Source organism: Opisthocomus hoazin, chromosome 4 (genome assembly GCF_030867145.1).
Source record: "Opisthocomus hoazin isolate bOpiHoa1 chromosome 4, bOpiHoa1.hap1, whole genome shotgun sequence".
Taxonomy (NCBI): Eukaryota; Metazoa; Chordata; class Aves; order Opisthocomiformes; family Opisthocomidae; genus Opisthocomus; species Opisthocomus hoazin.
The window spans coordinates 9464766-9484971 of record NC_134417.1 but is presented as its reverse complement, the minus strand read 5'-3'; the positions used below and the strand labels follow the sequence as shown (position 1 = coordinate 9484971).

At 43.4% G+C, this 20206-nt stretch overlaps 1 protein-coding gene across 10 annotated transcripts in view; it reads left to right on the top strand.

The window, feature by feature from the left end:
- Positions 1-20206, top strand: part of DOCK10 (dedicator of cytokinesis 10) — a 168637-nt gene that overhangs the window by 147159 nt on the left and 1272 nt on the right. For 9 of the 10 annotated variants that reach the window (XM_075417868.1, XM_075417870.1, XM_075417872.1 and 6 more), the window contains exons 44-55: positions 247-357; positions 1767-1982; positions 2389-2446; positions 2775-2873; positions 4601-4707; positions 5198-5320; positions 6255-6368; positions 12269-12415; positions 12925-13135; positions 15395-15585; positions 16609-16709; positions 17041-17179. In XM_075417868.1, the coding sequence (XP_075273983.1) occupies positions 247-357; positions 1767-1982; positions 2389-2446; positions 2775-2873; positions 4601-4707; positions 5198-5320; positions 6255-6368; positions 12269-12415; positions 12925-13135; positions 15395-15585; positions 16609-16709; positions 17041-17179 (1617 nt within the window). The remainder of the gene's footprint in view (positions 1-246; positions 358-1766; positions 1983-2388; positions 2447-2774; positions 2874-4600; positions 4708-5197; positions 5321-6254; positions 6369-12268; positions 12416-12924; positions 13136-15394; positions 15586-16608; positions 16710-17040; positions 17180-20206) is intronic. The other variant, XM_075417877.1, reaches the window with a different exon arrangement.

Below are 20206 nucleotides of genomic sequence, written 5' to 3'. Positions count from 1 at the left end.
TAGTATAGTAACAGAAATGTAAAGTCCAGTAACAATGCGCTTAAACTGCAGAGTGTGAGCAATTACAAACATTGGAAAGATTACTCCTAGTTCTTGTGTTTGTGTATGTTATCTTCTTAAGACAGGTATAAAAGTGCATCTCGGCTAGCTTGGTACATCAAGTCATACTAAAATAGGGATTAAAAACTATTTGGAAACTTTGGGCTTCTTTGCTAATTGCACCCTGTGTTTGCTCCCCCTGTACAGCTCATCAAAGCTGTGAGCCAGCTGATAGCGGATGCAGGGATTGGCGGATCTCGTTTTCAACACTCACTTGCAATTATAAATAATTTTGCTAATGGAGACAAGCAGATGAAAGTAAGAAACATTTTTTGTTAATCACTACCTCTTGCAAAAGGTCAACAATTTCAGAGGAGCAAGTGTTTCAGTGAAGAAAATTGCTGGCTTTTATTAGACAGTGATTTATGCTTTCATAGTGTGCCTTCTTCAGGCAGCCTGAAACATATGAAAATGTTTGTGGCTCAGAAGCTTAATAACTGAAAATAATTTTTAAAATACAAAAAAGATTTTTATTTGAAAATTGTATTATTTGTTATTCACTGCTTATTTTGTTCATTTTGTCTGATGTCAGAGAAGATGTCCTGCATTGTGACTAATGAAACGCAATTGTAGCTGACACAGTTTTTAGTCGACAAACTGTCCCTTTAGTCTGTTCAGTAGATGTGTAGCAAAAACATGCACAACAGCTGGCTTTTGTAACAGCTTGCTAACCACCTGAAAAAGGCACTTAGTTCTTAGATTAGTTGCCATTGCTGCTGTATTCATTGTCTGTACTAAAGGTATTGGAAAAGGATTACCATTTTTAATTTATACAATTCCTGTCCAAACATTTGTCAACATGCATTTTGAATTTTGTTCTTTGGAGGTGTTTTTCTTTCTCTGAAAGTGACCTTAGGGTATCTCCACTGAGGTTAATAATAAAGTTAACATAAGCAAATTTTAGATAATTAGTGTAAGTAATTTGATGTCTGATTAAATAAGATGTAGTTACAAATGTGTTTGTTTCCGAAGTCCAGCTTTGATTTTGCAACACTGCAGTCAGTCACACTGCTTCTGTAACAAGCTCATCTCTTTGTGATGTGGAGGAGGGAGCATTTAATTTCATTTATTTTTTCTGATATTTTTACTTTTAAACAAAGGGAACGAGGAGGGGAAAGTCTGAAAATAGAAATGTATTTCATTGCCCATCTGAAAAAGAGAAACTGCGGAACGGAGTTGAATATGTTGAGAACAGCTGATATGAATAATGCAAGGACTCTGTAACTATCTTGCGCCGTGTGAGAAGGCCGGGAGCCAGACTGCTGAGCTTTATTCACTGTGGTGAAACATGTTGTGAGGGTAGTTAACCAGGACTATCTGTAGCGCACGGTGCTCGTCGTCAGCTGGAAGCGTAGGGAATCCAGTTCAGGATCCAGTAAGCAACCAAGGAACAAATGTTTCGGTTTGCGACTTCAGCAGCGTTGTTGCATACACAGTGGTACAGCTGGCTGACGGGCATGTCTAGTAGGTGCTATGACATATCAGTAAAAAATGTCAAGGATTTGTGTGCAACGTGTACGTGCTGCGGAACTGTGAGACTGTTTCGAAGCCTACGGAATTAGGGAAAGGGCCGATGGTCTTACACAAGCCGGACTTTAGCTCACTCAGGGGTGCTGCATGTGGCTCTTTGGATGGTTTTAGTGATGTATTGCTTATCTTTCCCAAAGAACGTTAATTTCCCAGCAGAGGTGAAGGATCTGACCAAACGCATCAGAACGGTTTTGATGGCCACAGCTCAGATGAAGGAGCATGAGAAGGACCCTGAGATGCTTGTGGACCTGCAGTACAGCCTAGCAAATTCATATGCCAGCACACCTGAATTACGTAGGACATGGCTTGAAAGCATGGCCAAGATTCATGCAAGAAATGGGGATTTATCAGAGGTAATGTAAATAAAGACAAGTGGATTGCATTGCTTACATAAAAGGTTTTCTTCTCCCTCGCTGTGGTATAGGAAAGGAGCTTTGTTTATAACGCGTTGTCCTTTTCATCAATTACTGAATGGATGATGCAAAACTCTGGTGCATAACCCAGGAATATCTTGTTTACTAAGTAATCTTAATGGTTTTTCTTGAGCAAATCTATGCTTTTACCTAAGACACCTAATGAAATTAACACTCAAGAAGGATTTAATCATTTTATATTTTTTTAAATGGTTATATTAATTTTGTCTTCCCTTTTCTGCAGCATGACTTGACAGTGATGAAAGTATGTGCTCCTTATCACATGTATGCTGTACGTTATACAGTGTGCTTTAACATCTGCATGTATCTTGGTCTCTCATTACAGGCTGCTATGTGCTATATTCATATTGCTGCTCTCATTGCAGAGTACCTGAAAAGAAAGGGTAAGATCAACATTCAAAACCAGCTATGTATCTATAAACGTTACTATTGAAAATTATTTTTGGCTGTCCTGCTTTCCTTGCTTATATATAAAGTATTCTCAAAGCTGCTCAAGTTCTTCCCAAATATTTTATTTTTAAAATATATCGTAAATACTAGTCTTGGCACTGGAACAGTGAAAGTGTGTGTTTTGTGTAAGGAGGGTTAATTAAATGTTTAGCAAGCTAGTGCTAAAAGAGAATGCTTTACTTGTTAGTGTGTCGTTATTAAATATGCATGTATTAACACATACCAGTAGCAGTACACTAATACCATCTTACACTGTCATAGGTTACTGGAAAATGGAAAAGATTTGTACCTCACGTATGCTCCTGGAAGATGGTCAAGTCTCTGATAGTAATGTGTTACTAACAACTCACAATGGAGGAAGTGAGTGCTCTAACCGTGCCTGTTTATGGGTCAAATAACATAATTAGGAAACAAATTACTGTTCTCCAACTGGTCTGGAAAAATATTTACCAAACAAAAAAAAATTATAGTGCATGCTGATGGCTGTAATAGCAAGCACGTAATGTCAGAAACATGATACGTTACTTTCCTGACGCTCTTTGGTTGGTTTGATGAATTGCTCAGAATGTCGCCGGTTAAGGGCTTTTCCAGGAAGAAAGCAGCCGCTCTTCTTCGGCAGCAGAAATCCCTCTTAGGTCAACTGGTGTTTAGCATGCAAATCCATGTCCAGTTCCTTGACTATCCATAGCTGGGAGGACAGGGGCCTGGAACTAATACCTGGTTATCCATATGTAACTTGGTATAGATAAAGATTTTTTTTTTTTTTTTTTTTTAAATCTGTGATGCCTATTACAGAAATAAAGTGCAAGCTTATATTTTTAAATACTTCCATGCCAGTGATTATTTAGTTTATGAAATGTGTATTTCAAAGTAATTCACAGCATGAGATATTTTAGCAATTTCCACAAAGAGCAATTTCTAGGGGCAAGGGCAAATATCTGAGGAAGAGAAAGACCATAGTTCTCCGATACACGAGGAAGTGCCTGTGGGTGAGATGAAAATGCATCCTTTTAGAGGGAAGCTTTATGTGAAGAGCTGTATTTCAGAGATGGTTCACTAGTAGTAAAATACTTTGCATAAATAACAGATCGCGGTAGGTGGAGTGAAGAACCTGTGAGTCATTTTAAACCTAGGTTTAAATGATTTTCAACACTTGACAAGAGAGGGAGGAGCCCCCTCTGTCTCAATATGTAAAGGTTAGCTTTTTAGTTGTGCCTTAGTAGCATTTTCCTACTTGTAAATTGAACAGGAACCGTCTCGGGAGTTCATTGCCTCCACTGGGAGGTTTACCTTCACTGCTCGAGAGTGGTAGTAAAATCTTTGTGAGTCAGACTCTGCCTGATCTGTAATGTGCAATGCCCGTGTAAGTTGTTCCTTCTGCAACCGTTGCACTAAGGCCCAGCTTAGCAAGTATGAAATGTAAGCTCGACTTTAATCCTGGCGAGCGTTCCCCTCAGCAGCTTCTGCCAGCAGCCAGAGCTTTCTACAAGAGTTCCTTTGTTGGGACTGCCGTCGCCCTGCTGACCCTGGTCAGGGTGCGGACAGCCGCTGCCGGGGTGTCCCTGAGCCCAGCAAAGGCACAGCGTGCTGCGGAGCGGCCGTCCCCCCATCAGCTGCAGCAAGCCGGGCTGCTGTGCCCCTCTCCTGTAGGCAGCCTGACCAGTGCAGGTCCCAGCCTGTGGCGTTAGGGGCCTGGAAGTCGGGATGAGAGGCACAGCACTGGTTGCGGGAGTATAAATTGTCTTGCCTCAGCCAGCGACAGTAATTCCTGTGCAGATGAGTGCTGCATGTGTAGTTTTACAAGGACTGCCAGCACCGTACAGCTAAGGAATTGAAATGCCAAAGAGAGGAGTAAGATTGCGTCGGGAAAATGTTACAGTTACCCTTTGCCTGGACAAGTGGATTTATATCATAGAGAAAATGTGTCATAGTCTCATAAATTCAGTCAGTTCCATTTGTGCTTCTCATCACTTGGGCTCTGAAAACAGTAACTAATCCAGTCAAATAAAATCAGCTGCGTTTTAACGGCATCCAATAACTTTTTGAATTCGGTCACTAATTGACATTGTTATGACTTGCACTTCAAGGCTTATTTTCCATGGGATGGCCTGCTTTCCTGAGCATTACACCCAACATTAAAGAAGAAGGTGCTATGAAGGAAGACTCTGGGATGCAAGATACTCCCTATAATGAGGTCAGCAGCATTAACATTTATAGGCTTGTTCTGTATTATCAGAGAGTGTCATTTCTAATGGGTGCCTGTCCACATTATAAGAAATTACAGTGAGAGTGTACTTCGCATAGTGTTAAAATGCACACAGCTCTCAAGTGAAATGTCTTACTGTTGTACTAAATAGCGGGGATAGGTGTTTAGCTAACCAGAACATTAAGTATCAGAACGTGAAGTTAGGGCGGGGGGGAACCCATGAAGCAAACCCCTTCTGAATGAGATGTCAAATATTCAGGTAGTTTCATGTTACTGTTATTTCAGGTTTTTTTATCTAAAGAACAGCTAGGTCACCAAGACCTGATTAAACATTTTGTCATTGAAATAAACTTTAGTATAGAAGATACCCACTATTTCATTTTTAGTCTGTATGTCCTTTGCTGCATTGCTGTTAATTAAATGCCACCAGCTGTCGAGTTGCAATTTGTACAAACTATTTGTATGTGTGGAATTGCAGAATATTCTTGTGGAGCAGCTGGAGTTGTGTGTTGAATACCTGTGGAAGTCTGAGAGATACGAGCTTATTGCTGAGGTTAACAAGCCTATAATTGCTGTTTTTGAGAAGCAGAGAGACTTTAAAGTAAGTTGGTTTATATTTTTTCTTTAATTATCTTAAGGCAACAGTAAAGATCAAAGTTTTCAGAAAAAAAAAAGAGGTACTTTCTTTAAAGGAATGGTTTTTTTCTTCCTGTCTGTAATTTCTCCTTTTAATGCTTTGTGCTGTGAGTAAATAAAAAACCTCTGGTATCTTACCTTCCTCTTTTCAGCATCAATACAACAGTTAGTGAACAAAAAGTTTTCAAACCAACATTTTGTGTTAGCCAGTGGATGTGAATTTTTACGTGTGTTTTTAAATCAAAAGCACGTTCATGTTGTATTTAAGTTCAGAAACTGCTGATAAATTGTATGATCTCTTCACAATCCCAGGTTTCTTCATTTCTTATTTACTTGGCAGTTTCAATACATAATGGATAACCAGATTATGATATCAATTACTGAGTTTTTCTACTTAAAAAAAAAAAAGCACAGAGATGAGTAGCAATAAGCCGTATGCTGAGGAAGCAGGTCCTCAGGTTTTAACTTAGTTGAAATTTTTGGTTCACTATCCCAAGAAAGTGCTTTTTAGCGGCAACTGTGGATAGCATATCCTTGCATGGGGCTGGGAGCTGACTGGAGTTGTTGGCACCCTGCTCTTGCCTGCACGTAGGACACTTGGGTTCTCTGACCTCTTAGTAGGTCTCTACCACTGCCCAGGGGTGGGATGCTTGCTTTCTTGTGTGACCCTGTACACAAAGGCACCCACTGCCACAAAACCGTGCACTCAGAACACGACAGAAACCTTGAAATGAGCCTTTAGTGACTTGCTGCCAAGGTTAAACCTTAGCACGTGCTGCCATCTGCAAAGGTTTGATAACCCAGTTAAGAGAAGCCATGCTTGCATAGAGCTTTAGTGTCGTTTCCCAAAGTATTTGTGCTCTCTTACTTGCCCTCGCTCTGCTTGTTCCTTAATGTAGAGACTGTCTGATTTGTACTACGACATCCACCGCTCATACTTAAAGGTTGCAGAAGTAGTGAACTCTGAGAAACGTCTCTTTGGGCGATATTACCGTGTTGCATTTTATGGGCAGGTAAGTCAGCTTACATTCTTTTGTCTCCACAGATTCCCAGATTTCAGCCACATTCTTCTAATCCTGATGTATTTCAAGGAAGCTAAAACAGGGAAACACTTGGCAGTGAATCATGGGGTAGAAAGTGCCTCATGGGTCATAGTCCAAGGCGGATTTTACTCAGAAGAGAGAGCGCTCCGTTGCATCTGTGTAAACTGCTGCTATGGGTTTAGTGGCGTAATGGAGAACAGACCTGTACATCAGCTTTAGTTCTTGGCTTCACCAAGCAAAACTGAGACTGAGGCAGGGCAGGTATTTTCAGAGTCAAACTGAAATAAAAACAGAGAAGACATCTTTGATATATGGCCATCTCTTCAAATAGAGCTTCAAGCAGAGCAGTGTGCTGTAGATGTTTTGTTCTGTTTCTCGCTGACTCTGACTTCTGCTTTCAGGCCACCTCTGATTCTGTGCAATATACTGTAGAGTAGTTTTATTCCCTCTGCTGTGCTTCAGCATCCTCAAAGCATTATTTTGTGCTTTCTTCCACTACAAACCAGTGTGGCAATCCAGCATGTTCTTTTAAGACCTGGTTTTGGCAAGCACACAATCTTCTTTATTCTAAAATAATAAGGTGTGTAAACAACAGATTGATGTGAATCATTCTGTTTGCTAATTAGATTTTAATGCAGAAATTTGCTCTTTTCTCCTTTTGATCTTTTTCAAGGCTGTGGTAAGTCTAGTTCTTTTGCATGTTTTGTTTAATTCTCCTCACACATCCTCCATCCTTCCCTGTACTTACTTAACATTAACTTTCCTGTGCTCTCAAGTCTTTGGTTCATGGCAGATGAAATAACGTCGTTTCATTCATTGTTGCATCCTGCAAAACTAATTTTTGTTTGGTTGGTTACCTGAATTACCAAGCTGTATCTGTTGCCATGTCGTGTGTGCACCACGTGGCCCAATGCTGCATCATCTCATCTCAGTGGAAGTTTTTCTCTCAGCTTCACTGGGAGCGGGATTGGGCCTCTTCTTCCTCTGTCAAAAAACTCGGTGTAGCATTAATGCTGTTTGAATGCAAGCCGGCTTCCCTGGCCTGTGCAGTCTACACTGTGTGGCAGTGGTAACTGGAGCGCTCTGGGCAGGATGCAGCCGCCTGCCTGGTAGTCCCTTGCCAGGAGCAAGCAAATTGGGAGTCAGAGGGCAATGGCAAGCCCTTCCTTGAAACCGGGGCAGCAGAGGGGGAAACGGGGCTCTCCTATGTGCAATTTCTTGCCAGGGCTCTCCCAGAGGCAGCTACTTGTAAGTGGGTAATTTAGCTGCAGCGGTTCTGCTGGGCTGGGTTAAAATCTCTGTTACAGTGCAATGACTTTTCAGCTGCCAGTGCCACAAGGATGACTTCATTTAAACAGCTTTACTGCTCTAAAGCAGATGACTTTTTCATAGCTGCGTATTGCTCAATCTGTTCCCTGGTGCCCCCAGCCACTGAGCTCTAAATGCAAACATCCCCAGCTTCCTCCTTTCCTTTGCAGAAGAGATGTTGTGTGGTAGAAAGTGGGACCGCTCTGTGTTGCTCCTTGCAGAGGCACAGTGACAGAAACGTATGGCACAGTGCAAATAACTAAAGGTAGATCGTTCCCATCAGCATCGCTTGTGCCTCATTGAGCAAGGAAGACAGGAGTGGGTGTGCAGAACAGCTGGAGGAGGGCTTACCAGTGCACAAAGCCACTGTGGCAGGTGGGGAGCTACAGATGAAGCCTGACCTGGATGGAGGGACGGAGAGAACAGTCTGTTCCCATATACTGCTTGTGCCTGCATATTTTTCCCTTGGGAAGGTTTTCTTTCTGTATTTCTGTCAGTCCCTTTTTCCCCGTGTGTCACTTGCTCCCATTTTGGCTGTGCAAGCGGAAAGGTACGGGGCCTCTTGCTCCTGCTGTTGCCAAGAGCATTGCAGGCCTCCATGCTGAAAGCAATCTCGGCGCCCAACTCCTTTAAAACATTAGCAGTATTTCCCTTTTTTTGTGCTCCTGGCAGACTTTGCACACTTCCTCCCAAAAGGCAGTGGTTGCAGGTTGTACTGGTTTTACACAGTTAAACCAGTGTAAATCAGTATGAATCGCTCTGCTTGGGCCGCTACAAAGAAAATGCCCTGGAAGGAGACTGGGTATGCAGGTGTGGGATTCTCAGTATGCAGGGGTGGGGTTGCTTTGCAGTCCCCACTGCAACATACACATACACTGCTCTGTCAAATTCCTGTGCGTATTACATGCATAAGCACACACATATAAAAATGTATTATTACACAGATGCATTTATTTATTAAACATTTTTATCAATTGTGTCAATAATAAATATATACATATACATGTTTTGTAAAAATGCAACACCACTGTTTCTTAACTGAAACAAAAACTGCAGAGAAAGCAGATTAAAGGACAAAAGAATACTGCAAATGCTGTTTGCAGGAAGAATTTTGGGGGTTTTTAGTGGAAAAAGAGTATCTGCAGCTGCACCTGAGCACTGTTCATGCAAAGGTGGAGACGGTATTTGGTTACTGCATTGCTGCAGGGCCCCTCTGGCGGGGTGCTGTGAATGAATGTAGTTCTGGGGAGGATGTAGCCGGCTGTTTCTCCAGCGAGCTGTATTTGCCAGCTCGGAGCGCCGCATCTCATGGCAGCTGCTGTTTTAGACGGCAAAGTCTGCGAGAGGCCTTTGGTGACAACATCGCCTTGCACCACCAAGTGGCCGCTGCAGCCAGCGCGTAGGATTTTAGTTACAGAGGAGTGTTTTGACAAGTCGAGATCCTTCTTGAATTAGGGGAAAAAAAAAAAAAAAAGCTGTTAAATATGTTGAATAGCTGAAAACCCATGTTGTGCTGAGAAGCAAAGACATTCAAGACTTGTTTTCAGGGCAGTGTTAGGTAGAGGCAGAGCTGAGGTGGTGTTCTCCTGTCTGTGCAAGAAGCTGTGTAAGTTGGAGAGCAGATTTTCATACCAGAAAGCTGACTGCAGGTTTACGTATGACGGTCAGAAGATGTGTTCCCTTTTCCAAATGTGATAAAACAGCTGTAGCTTCCTTACCAGAAAGTGCAACATGCTTACTTACTGTAGGAGGAGATGCTCACTCGATACAGACAGGGAAGGATCCATTAAATGCTAATTCTTGGCAGGTAAAGCAGAAGGCTTTACCTCGGCACTTCAGCTGCTGGGATGGTGTGTATTCTTCTAGCGAAGGGTAGAGAAGAGTCAGATTTACTGTGAGCTCCGAGGGCTGTGGCTGAGGGCGTACGGGGAGGAAGAGGAGCCTTTTCAGCACTCCCACAGTGGCAATCCTGGGTCGCATCCTGACTCTCAGCACATCAGAGCTCAGTGGAAATCAATAACCTACTGTCCGGGAGGTCGTCTCCCTTCCATTATGTTCGGCTGCTCAGTGTAATAATTTTCAGCTGTAAGGCTGCGTTGTTCTTGCAGGGCAAAACCAGCCAGTATGAGAATAATCTAGGGATATGCATTGATAATGTGACCTTGGCTGCTTAATGTTTTAAAATCCTGAATTTGGAGGATATTTGGCTCCTAAAAAGTATTTAATCTTACTTTCAATAGTCTTTGCCAGACATATGGCATATGGCAGACACGATTATTTATAGCTCACAATTAACTTCTGCTTGTCACTTGTCAGCTGAAATACTGTAGGGAATACATACTGAAATAATGTCTCTTGCATTAGAGACAAGACTAAATCTGTCAGTTGTTTGTTTTCAGGTGTTGGTTTTGTTTTTTAAGCAAAACCATCAACACAGATTTAATCTTAGTGTGCCATGCAGCATCAGCACAGAGATTTGGCACTTGCGTATAAACACTGTGTTCTAGCATGCAAACATACACAGAATCAGTGTTTAAGAGGATAAACTATATTCTGGTTTGCTACGTGATTAATTTGGAAAACATGAGGGTTTATTTTAAAAACCCCGAATAGTTAACAGAAAACAGATGTTTTTTGACAGAAGTAATCCTGAGTATGGTTGCATGGGACTAATGAGGTTTTCCCACATCAAGCAGTTTTGCTTCAGTAGAAACAAGATCAGAAACCAGGTTATGATCCTGCAGATCTTTTCTCAGCGAAATCAGTAGAAAGACAATTGCCTATACAACCCGGTAAATGCTTATAGGGTGTGTCAGCTTTTGAGCTCTGGATTTGCTCTCTAATTAGCTGTAAAGTTCTTCATATGCCTATGGAGTTTAATTGAGAATGTTGTTAAAAATTGTGCGATGTTAGAAGGTCACTGTGAGACTGATGAAGATACTATCAGACAGGCTGCTGTTGCAGTCATTGGTTTCCAGTAATGCCCATGGTGCTGTTGGCACTTGCCAGGTTAAAAGACAATTTTATTGCCTCTCGTCCTCACTGAAGGAGAAGCCAGAAATGCACATATTTGTTAATCCCTATTGAAATAAAGCTTAGGGGTTTTTTTCTAAACAAACATTGAAATTTACAGCTGATTTATTTTAATTATTTGTGGGTTTTTGTGGAGGTTTGCCTAGTCAATAATTTTAGTGGCCAGAGTTGAAATATGTTCCAACATGAAAAGGCTGGATTTTGCATGAGTACCTTCCAAAGAGATTTTTGAGTTATTTCTTGACTTCATTTGTGCTGCTCTGTTTTTCAACAGATGGCAGTTTGCCTAGACATATTGTAGAACTAGCTGTCCAGGCCACATCGTGTTAAGTTTAAAGGGCCTTGGGTCTGACATCAGGAGTGCTGTTTGCCTTTCCCCTTTCTCCCTGCAGCTTCAGTTATTTTCCTCTGGGTCGCTTTGCATTCAGGTGAAAGGAGGAGGCTTTGGGTGCAGCTGCAGTGGTTAACACTGCCCAGTTTCAGCAGCAGAATATGAAATCCTAGGAGGAGAGCTGGTGCTGCTCATGGTTGGGATAAATCCAGTCCTTGTTAATGGGGCACCTGCTGCTTTCTGCTCAGCTGGGAGGGCTGCTCCCAGAGTGTTGATGTACCTGCTCATCATGTAGCAGTTGAGTGTCTCACCTGCACGTGATGCAATGCTGTGTCAATTTTCTGAGGTCAGCATTTCTTCTGAAGCCTGACATGTTCTTGTTCAGTTCTTCAGTGGAGCCTTTTATTAAAGCTCTGTCGAGTCCATCTAGTGTTATAAGTAAATGACCTTAACAAGGTTGAGCTTTTTTGCAAAGGAGCACAGTCTGTGTGTCTTTATTCTTTTTCTTTTCAAATTTAAATCATTTACTAACTGTCTCTGAAAAATGCTGCGATTCCATATGGTCTTTCAGGATGCTACCGGAGCTGTTCTTCAGCTGCCCTGAACAGATGCAGACCGGTTCGCAGGTGCTCCCCATGCCATGGCCCCGCACGTGGCCGCGGGCAGCAGTGCGCTGCGCTGTGCCCAACCCTGGCCTGCACGTGTAGCTCCCAGATAGGACGCGCTGTGGGTGGCATGCTGCACGCACCCAGTGCCGCTGGGCACCCAGCAAACAGCTGGTACACTCGTGCTCTGGTAGCATAGTGCTTCTGAAATAGTTAATTTAACCAAATGATTTAAATTTAAAGAATTTTTAATGTCCAGTTTTTAATTCATTAGGGTTTTTTCATCATACACACATCAGCGTTCTCCAGAAAGCACTGTAACTCTTTAAACAGCTAGGTCTCTTACATGAATAAATGTGTATGAATTTTATTTCCTGGGTGACTTCAGGGATACCAGACCAGTATAAATGCAGACCTCTAGGTAGGCGTCTGCTAGGAGTGGAGAGAGGTAAGCTTTTGCCTTAGGTGCTGGAAATGGCGTACTGGAGGCTCTGGTGGGTATACAGGCAACCTAGATTCCTGATGTAAGCACTTCATTCACGGTTTGCCCTGCCTGTTGTGGTCACTGTATCCTTGCATTTCTTTCCAAACAGGGTTTTTTTGAAGAAGAGGAAGGTAAAGAGTATATTTATAAAGAACCCAAATTAACCGGCTTGTCTGAGATCTCTCAGAGGCTGATGAAACTTTATGCAGACAAGTTTGGAATAGATAACGTGAAGATCATCCAAGATTCCAACAAGGTACGAAAGACGTGCGGTCCTTGTTCAAGGAGGAGAAGTGAGTGCATGGTTCATGCTTTGAGAGCTGTGTTTTGAATGAATGCGAACTGACTGTCTGTGTAAACTGCTGTGTCCTCATTTCACAACCGAGAAAGGACCCTCACCTATAGCGTGGCAGGTGCTGTATGGAAGCGACAATGTTACAGCAGGGCAGTGCAGTCAGCGGGAAGAGAGCATATGCCAGCGTATGCCTGCAGAGAGCATGCAGATGCTTACTGCAATGCAGAAGCAGGTTGTTTTCTCTCTCATTTAGCTTTCATCCTCTTTTGCCATTGGCTATATTCAAAAGTCTAACTGTTCTTAGGGGTCTCCTAATTAAATATCTTCATATTAATCTGTGGTCTGAATATTACGTTTGGAAGTCTCAGTTGTAACCAGTATTGCCACAATAGATAAAAGTATCAGAACTATAATGGATGGCTTGACAGTTCGTCACACTTAGAAGTTTGTTGTTTGCCACTGTTACACAGGTGAACCCCAAAGACCTGGATCCAAAATATGCCTACATCCAGGTGACGTATGTCACGCCTTTCTTTGAAGAGAAAGAAGCTGAAGATCGAAAGACCGATTTTGAAATGCATCACAACATCAACCGGTTTGTGTTTGAAACCCCTTTCACACTCTCAGGAAAAAAGCACGGCGGTGTAGAAGAGCAGTGCAAGAGGCGCACAATCCTGACAAGTACGTGTGCTCAGGCTGCCTCCCCCTCCCATCCCACCTCGGCCAGCTGAGCCCAGCAAGGCCCTGTCGTGTGCCAGGTTTTCTTTTCTACACCACATGTTGTGCAGAGTGAGAAGTAATCTTTGCAGTGTGTCCATTGGCAAAGTACATGCTTTCTTACTGTCCTGCTGACTGTCCTAGGGAAAGTTATTCTCATTTGTGGAGTCATCAGCTGTCTTATTTTTCTTTATTATTGACATCTTAACTGTTCTTGCAGTGATGTAATTTGGGAGTGGTTCTGCTGCAGGCAGCTTAGCGCTCAGAACCATTGTTCTTTTAATAATAAACAAGTCAAAGAGCAAAGTAAGGTGCCGGTTCTGCTGAGAAGAGTAAAACTTAGCAGATATGAATTTTTGTTCAAAATGGGAATAAGATACATTATACAGAATTTTTTAGGCTGAGAGGTAAAATGTCATCTCATTGGAAACAATCAGTCTTTTAAGAGAGGCATGTCAGGAGCATTGGATGTGTCTGTTCTTACTGAGTCATATGAAACAGAAAATGTTTAGTTCCTTACCATGATTGAAATCTCTTTTTAAAGAGGCATCCTTTGTGAAACCACTACTGAAACTTGACCTGTCTGAATTTTGGCTGGGAGCTTGAGAAACTGCCTGAGATGGAGGCGTTGTTCTCATGGGCAGCCGTGACCAGAAGCTGATGTTCACAGCAAAGGCTCCCGAGTTACAGAAAATCTGGTTCCCCACCGACTGCGGTGCATCTGCTTCCCCCAAAGGGCAAAGTGAAGAAAGCTGCTTGCAGTACAGGCGTAGTCACTCAAAGTTTCTGTTCTGGCAAGTCAGGAAGGAGGCACTGATGTCTGGGGGCATCTTGTTACATGACACAGCTTTGCTCATAAGAAGAAGAAAGGAGGAGTAGCTCGTGTGTGGTTTTTTTAAGTGCTTGAGCAGCAGTAGGTGTTTTGAGATCTGTATTGAAGCAGGTAGTTTCACTGACTTGAAAGCGCAGCTGCTATGGTATGTCTGGTGAAAACAGAGAGGGTTCTTCTTCCAGCAGAATATTTTCCTGAGGTTATTACATGCTGTCATCAGCTCCCACTGCTCTCAGCCTGGCTCCATCTTCAGCATTAGGTGGGAACGTGATGACCTCCTCTTCTCCCCTGCTTTTCCCTCTGGCACCTGCTTCACCTCAGTGCTTTTCTCTAAAGGAGACTTTCCCCCCCCCCCCCCCCACCTTTGGTAAGGTCATGTGTTTTCATTTGCTTCCTGCATAAAAAAAAGTGCTTTTAGTTTGAGAAGAAAACCAGGCTTACCTGTAAGACTGGAGGAGCAGTGGAATTTCATCGTGCTTGGGCACAATGGGTACTGGGTGGCTGGAATGGAACCTGCTCAGCATCTCTGCTCCAGAGCCTGCTGCCTGCGTTGTGCAGAGGACGAGTGCAGTCTGGCTGTGATCTGTGGATTGCTGGCGCTCTGCCGTGCCAGGCTGTGACTCGTGCTTCCAGCTCTGGAAGTCCTGGATGTCCTGCTCTCCAAGAAGGCGGCCACCCTGTAAGCTGGACCTCATCTAGGTCTGAGCTGATGGGCATACACAGAGTTTGGGAGGCCTTCCTAAGTGTGTAGGGCAATTGGGAAAAGGTGGTTAGCTTGGATCAGACTTTGTGCACCATAACCGTACCTTTGCCAGACTCCCTGAGATCCGTGCAAAGGCCTTAACTAGAAGGAAGGGGTTTTAATGATGAATGATTCCTCTTTCAGGTCCCATAGTGGTATTTAGGTTGAATACTAAAAGTAACTCCTTACTACTTTAAGGATGATGTTTTAATAGTAGTTCATCTGTGGGCGAGTGATACTCAGCTAAACTAGAGGCTCCTGCCTCAAACTTCAACTATGTTTGATGGGATCTTTTGAACTCTTTGAAGTTTGGTACAGGCTTATCATTTGGCACTTTAACTCAGAAGAAGAAATTTGTGGATTTTAAAATCTGAGCGGTGAGAGCTTTTTGCCACCTGGATGTGACCAGAGCTCAGTAGCAAACAGTGGTGAATTCAAAAGAAGGTGCTCTTCCAGTGCCAGGTACATCAAAATTCAATTTGGATTTTGGACCTTCTGTGTCACTTTTGCTAATTTGGTGATTAAAACTTAATTTGTATGGATTGATAAAGAGATTGACAAAGACAAAAAACTTCGACTTAGTTGTTTTGCTTTCTTCAATACTCTCTCGTTGGTGCACTTCCCTGATGCATTTCTTGCTTTCGAGTAGCCAGTCACTTGTTTCCCTACGTGAAGAAGCGTATTCAAGTCATAAGCCAAACCAGCACAGAGCTGAACCCTATCGAAGTAGCGATTGATGAGATGTCCAAAAAAGTCTCAGAGCTCAATCAGCTTTGCACAATGGAAGAAGTGGACATGATCCGACTGCAGCTCAAACTCCAAGGAAGCGTCAGTGTCAAGGTAGTGACAATTTGCCTTTTTTTTTTTTCTCCAATGCATCTACTTAAATTTCTATTCTGATTTTCATCTTTCCATACATGTTTTGTCTATTTTATGTTTTTGGTCATATCTTGTATTCCAGTGCGGTTGGAGCCTGCTCTAAAAATGTAAGGCAGTGGAAAGTTTTCCACTCATATGGATGGCTGCTGGATTTATGTGCAAATATAACTATTTCAGCCAAATCTTCTCTAAATAAACGTTCAGCCTGAAGAAGAGAAGGCTGCGAGGGGACCTAATAAATCCTTATAAATATCTGAAGGGTGGGTGTCAGGAGGATGGGGCCAGACTCTTTTCAGTGGTGCCCAGCGACAGGACAAGGGGCAATGGGCACAAACTGAAGCACAGGAAGTTCCATCTGAACATGAGGAAGAACTTCTTCCCTCTGAGGGTGACGGAGCACTGGAACAGGCTGCCCAGGGAGGTTGTGGAGTCTCCTTCTCTGGAGATATTCAAGACCCGCCTGGACAAGGTCCTGTGCAGCCTGCTGTAGGTGACCCTGCTTTGGCAGGGGGTTGGACTGGGTGACCCACAGAGGTCCCTTCCAACCCCGAACATTCTGTGATTCTGTTAAGATCTTCCTAACAAGGCCATCACGTGTCACTGGAGAATACTGCCCATCTCACAGCCAAGCATGCAGATACTTTAAAGGGAGTTTTCTTAGGATTAGTTTTGTCATTTCCTATTTAGAGAGGTAGAGATTGATGAGAGGTGCATGTGTTTCTGATGCCCTCATTAAAATGTCTTCAAACGTATAGCTTTCTAGATGGTTAACTAGCCCAGGGCTTTCAAAGGCCAGCAGAGATAGATCTGCAGTTCATGAGAGGCTGACCAGCTCCCTTTCCCTCAGTAAAACTCTTCAGGTTTCATTCAGGTGACAAGAGGAGTGATGCTCTTCACGCAGGCTCAGCTGCCTGAGGCCAGTCCCCAAGAAAATGACAATAAACTGCTTGTTCTCTGTACCTATGCTGTGTATTTTTCCCCCAGGTAAATGCTGGACCAATGGCCTATGCTCGAGCTTTTCTTGAAGAGACAAATGCTAAGAGATATCCTGATAATCAAGTTAAGCTTCTGAAGGAAATCTTCAGGTAAACACGAAGTTTAGACTTTCCACCCTCTGCATGGTGGGAGTAGCATGAGTAGGTGTGACATGAAAATCAGGCTGGATTGAACCAGGCTAGTTTACATCTCCATTCACCCCGTCTTACAAGTCATTCCCAAGAAAATATTTACTGAATTTTGGCCTGTCCTAGTAGCCTACGTTCCTCTTGATCTGAGGATGCGTTCTGAAATTCACTTCTAACAAGATGTAGTTTGCAAGGGGGAGAAGAGGTACAGTACTGTGTGTGTATGTATAGATAGATATTTTGCATTACTACAAAATTTTTATGGTTGTTGTTTGTGGTTTTGTGCTTGTAGGCAATTTGCAGAAGCATGTGGACATGCTCTTGATGTCAATGAGCGCCTTATTAAGGAGGACCAATTTGAATATCAGGGAGAGATGAAGTCTCATTATAAGGATATGCTCAGCGAGCTGTCTGCAGTTATGAATGAACAGGTTAGATCATCTTCTTTGGTGCTGTGTGGGCTGAATAAGGGTGGCTAATTATGTCTTCTGGTGACAAATGAAGCTGTAAAGCAAAATGCTAGAAGTAAAACCTGGCAATGCAACAGTCACTGAGATAACATATGCTTTCCCCACACACACACTTTTCTCTATCTTTTTTTTAAATCCAGCTGGATGAGATATAATGAATCTGATTGATCAACAAAGATTTGTCTTCTTACCTGTCTTGCTGCATATTGAGAAGTTGAATGTTCATGAAGCTAAACGTAGGCTGAGGCCTAGAGGTGTAGAACAATAATCAGTTAAACTACTGTTTTATGCTTTGCTTGCTTTACCCTACAGCTGTGATGTATTTAATTAAAACAATAAATTGCTTTTAAGACCTAGCATATAACTGGAGGAGATATCTTTATAGTTCCTATTTGTACTCAGCTTTCAGAGCAAGAGATATTTCTTTTTATTTTTTTATATTTAAGTACAGTCAAAATACATGCCATATTAAAACTCTCTTTCAGCCGTTAGCAGCTTCAGACGGGTGACCGTGCATGGCTACATTGTGAAATGCGTCCCAGCATACTGAGCTGGACTTCAGTGCACACTTGCAGCTATTCTATTGCTGTGTCTATGCAGATATTTTTTAATTATTTTTTCTGTTTTAATTTAAACATTGACTAATTCTGCATACTAAAGTGCAAATTAAACTGTGCTTAATTATTTCTCTGCATGCTCGTGTGTAGGCCACCTTGGCTGGCACCTGAGAACTACCGATTCTCTAGCGGCTGCGCTGCATTTCCAGGTGCCTGTAGCACACGCAAGCACTGTCTGTGTACAGAGGTACTTCGTTTAACTATTGGTATCAGTGATGGCATCTCACAGAAGTGTCTAACTGGCACCTCGTTAGACATGCTGTCCTATTCCTCTCCGCATGTAAGGAGAATAAGGATTTACCAGAATTTTTGGCCCATTGTTACACTTACTGTGGGACTGAGCTAGTTTTTCCCAGGTTGTAAAGCTGCGTAACTGCTCTGAAGGCTTGGTGTATGCTGGGTGGGGGTCGAGCTCAGTGGTGGTTGCTGTTCTGTGAGTTGTGCTCCCTTCCTGTTTACATGTGTAAAGACCTGTGAACCTCAAGCGTTCTAGTAATTTTATCATGACTAATATTTATCACTGTTTGTTATATTAAGTACAAAAGTATTAAGGGTATCATTTGTTACTCAATGTTAATGCCTCTCCCGTGGAAGTTATTCTGGCCCCCCGGTCAATGTGCGCAGGCAGTACCGTATGTCTTGTGTGAACTACTGTTCCCCACAAGAACGGAAAACGTATGGTCAGCTTAAATGAGGCATGAGCAGCCCATGAGTTTCAGCATTCATAAAATACTTGGTGAGTTCTATTAAATACTCACACCTGGGTTTGTATCAGTGAGCTCTGAGTTTTCTTCATGTCAATGAAAAGACTAAATAATGCAAAATTACTTGTACATAACTGTGTTAATATGTAAAGCTAAGAGTTCATCCAGTGAAAGTCAAAATTGTCATCTGTTTGACCAAAATCATCTGAATTTGAAACTCCACACTGAAAGCGAGTCTCCCGCTTGCAGCCCTGTGGGGCAGCCTTGTCCGTGACAGCCCAGTTTTCCAGGCAGTGTGGCTTTTTGGGAAAGCTCCACTCCTCTTGCAATGAATGCATGAACTCCCTGCCTCCAAGCAGAGCGTTGCCTCAGAGAAATCACGTGCTGTAAACTGCGGCTGAAGTATTTATCTCGCAGTTGGAAAGCTTGAGGCTCTGTCGTAGCTGTGCTGTGTGCTTTACACCAGTAAGATTTGCCGTCTTTCCCATTGTCATGTTCAAGAGGGTTTTGTTTGCTCACCCACTGACAGTGACTCTTTCATCACCATATGTTTCTCTCTTGTTTTGTTTTGTTTTGTTTTTCTTTTCTGACAGCTCTGTCATGGTCCTTGCTTATACAGCTTCTCTTCTTCCCTGTCTAACATTTCCCTCAATACTATAGCCAAAAGTGGTATGTTCATTTTTCTTACATCTATTTTTTCTTTTAATGTCATGTACTTTCCTCACTTGCTGGTTTTTCTACTTGATATGTTTGTTTAGTTTTGTGTCTAATGACTCCCTTGCTCAGGGAGTTTTTAAAATAAGAAAAAAGGACGAGGTTTATGTGTGACGCGTTGTCTATGGGCAGTGTTGAGACGCATGTTCTTTAGGACCCTAGTCGAGAAGCTGGGGAGGTCAGTGGGGCCGCTCAGCAAGAGCCTCCTAACGCAAAAGCGCGTAGCCGCAGTGGCGGGGCGGAAGGGCCAGGGACAGATGGCGTAGACAGGTACCGATTAAGCTGAGCTCCTCTTGTCCCGTGAATGTGGTCCCCTTCTCGCAGCCCTGCCCACCACGCTGCTCACGCTGCACCTTGCACACTGGGATGCCAGCTGAGGCTGCGCTGGGGTGCAGTGGGGAGCGTGCAAGCCCAGGTGCCTGCGGTTCGGAGGGGCAAGCACAGCCCGGCACAGCAGCCACCCCGAGCTCTCGTCTTCCGACACCCCTGGGGCGAGCACTGGGTTTGAGTCACGGCTGGGTGCAGCCAGCAGTCTGGGCAGGGTGTGTGTGCCGCAGCCTGCCATGCTCCGCCGTGCTGCCCGCTCCCTTCGCAGCTTCCCTGGCTTTCCCGGGAGCTGCCGGGAGTGCCAGTGCTCTTCCTTCAGCCCGCAGTGTGGGAGCAGCACCTTCCCAGAGCTGCCCGAGCTGCTGGCTCAGGCGTTGAAGCTGTGCGTGACGGCAGCGTGGTCATCTTTGCCCGAGTAATAAATGTGGTGTGCTTGACCTGCAACCCGGACCAGGGATAACCGGAGCTTGATGGCGTAAGATTACGCCTGGAGCTTTGTGAAGGGGAGAGGTTTCTCTTCCACTGCTGACGGCTGCGTGGTCAGAGGGGATGGCCCATGTCTCTGCTGTGGATGCTTCAACATAGTGCCCTATGGAAGAAGGCAGGCTTTCAGTCTGTCTTTGTAG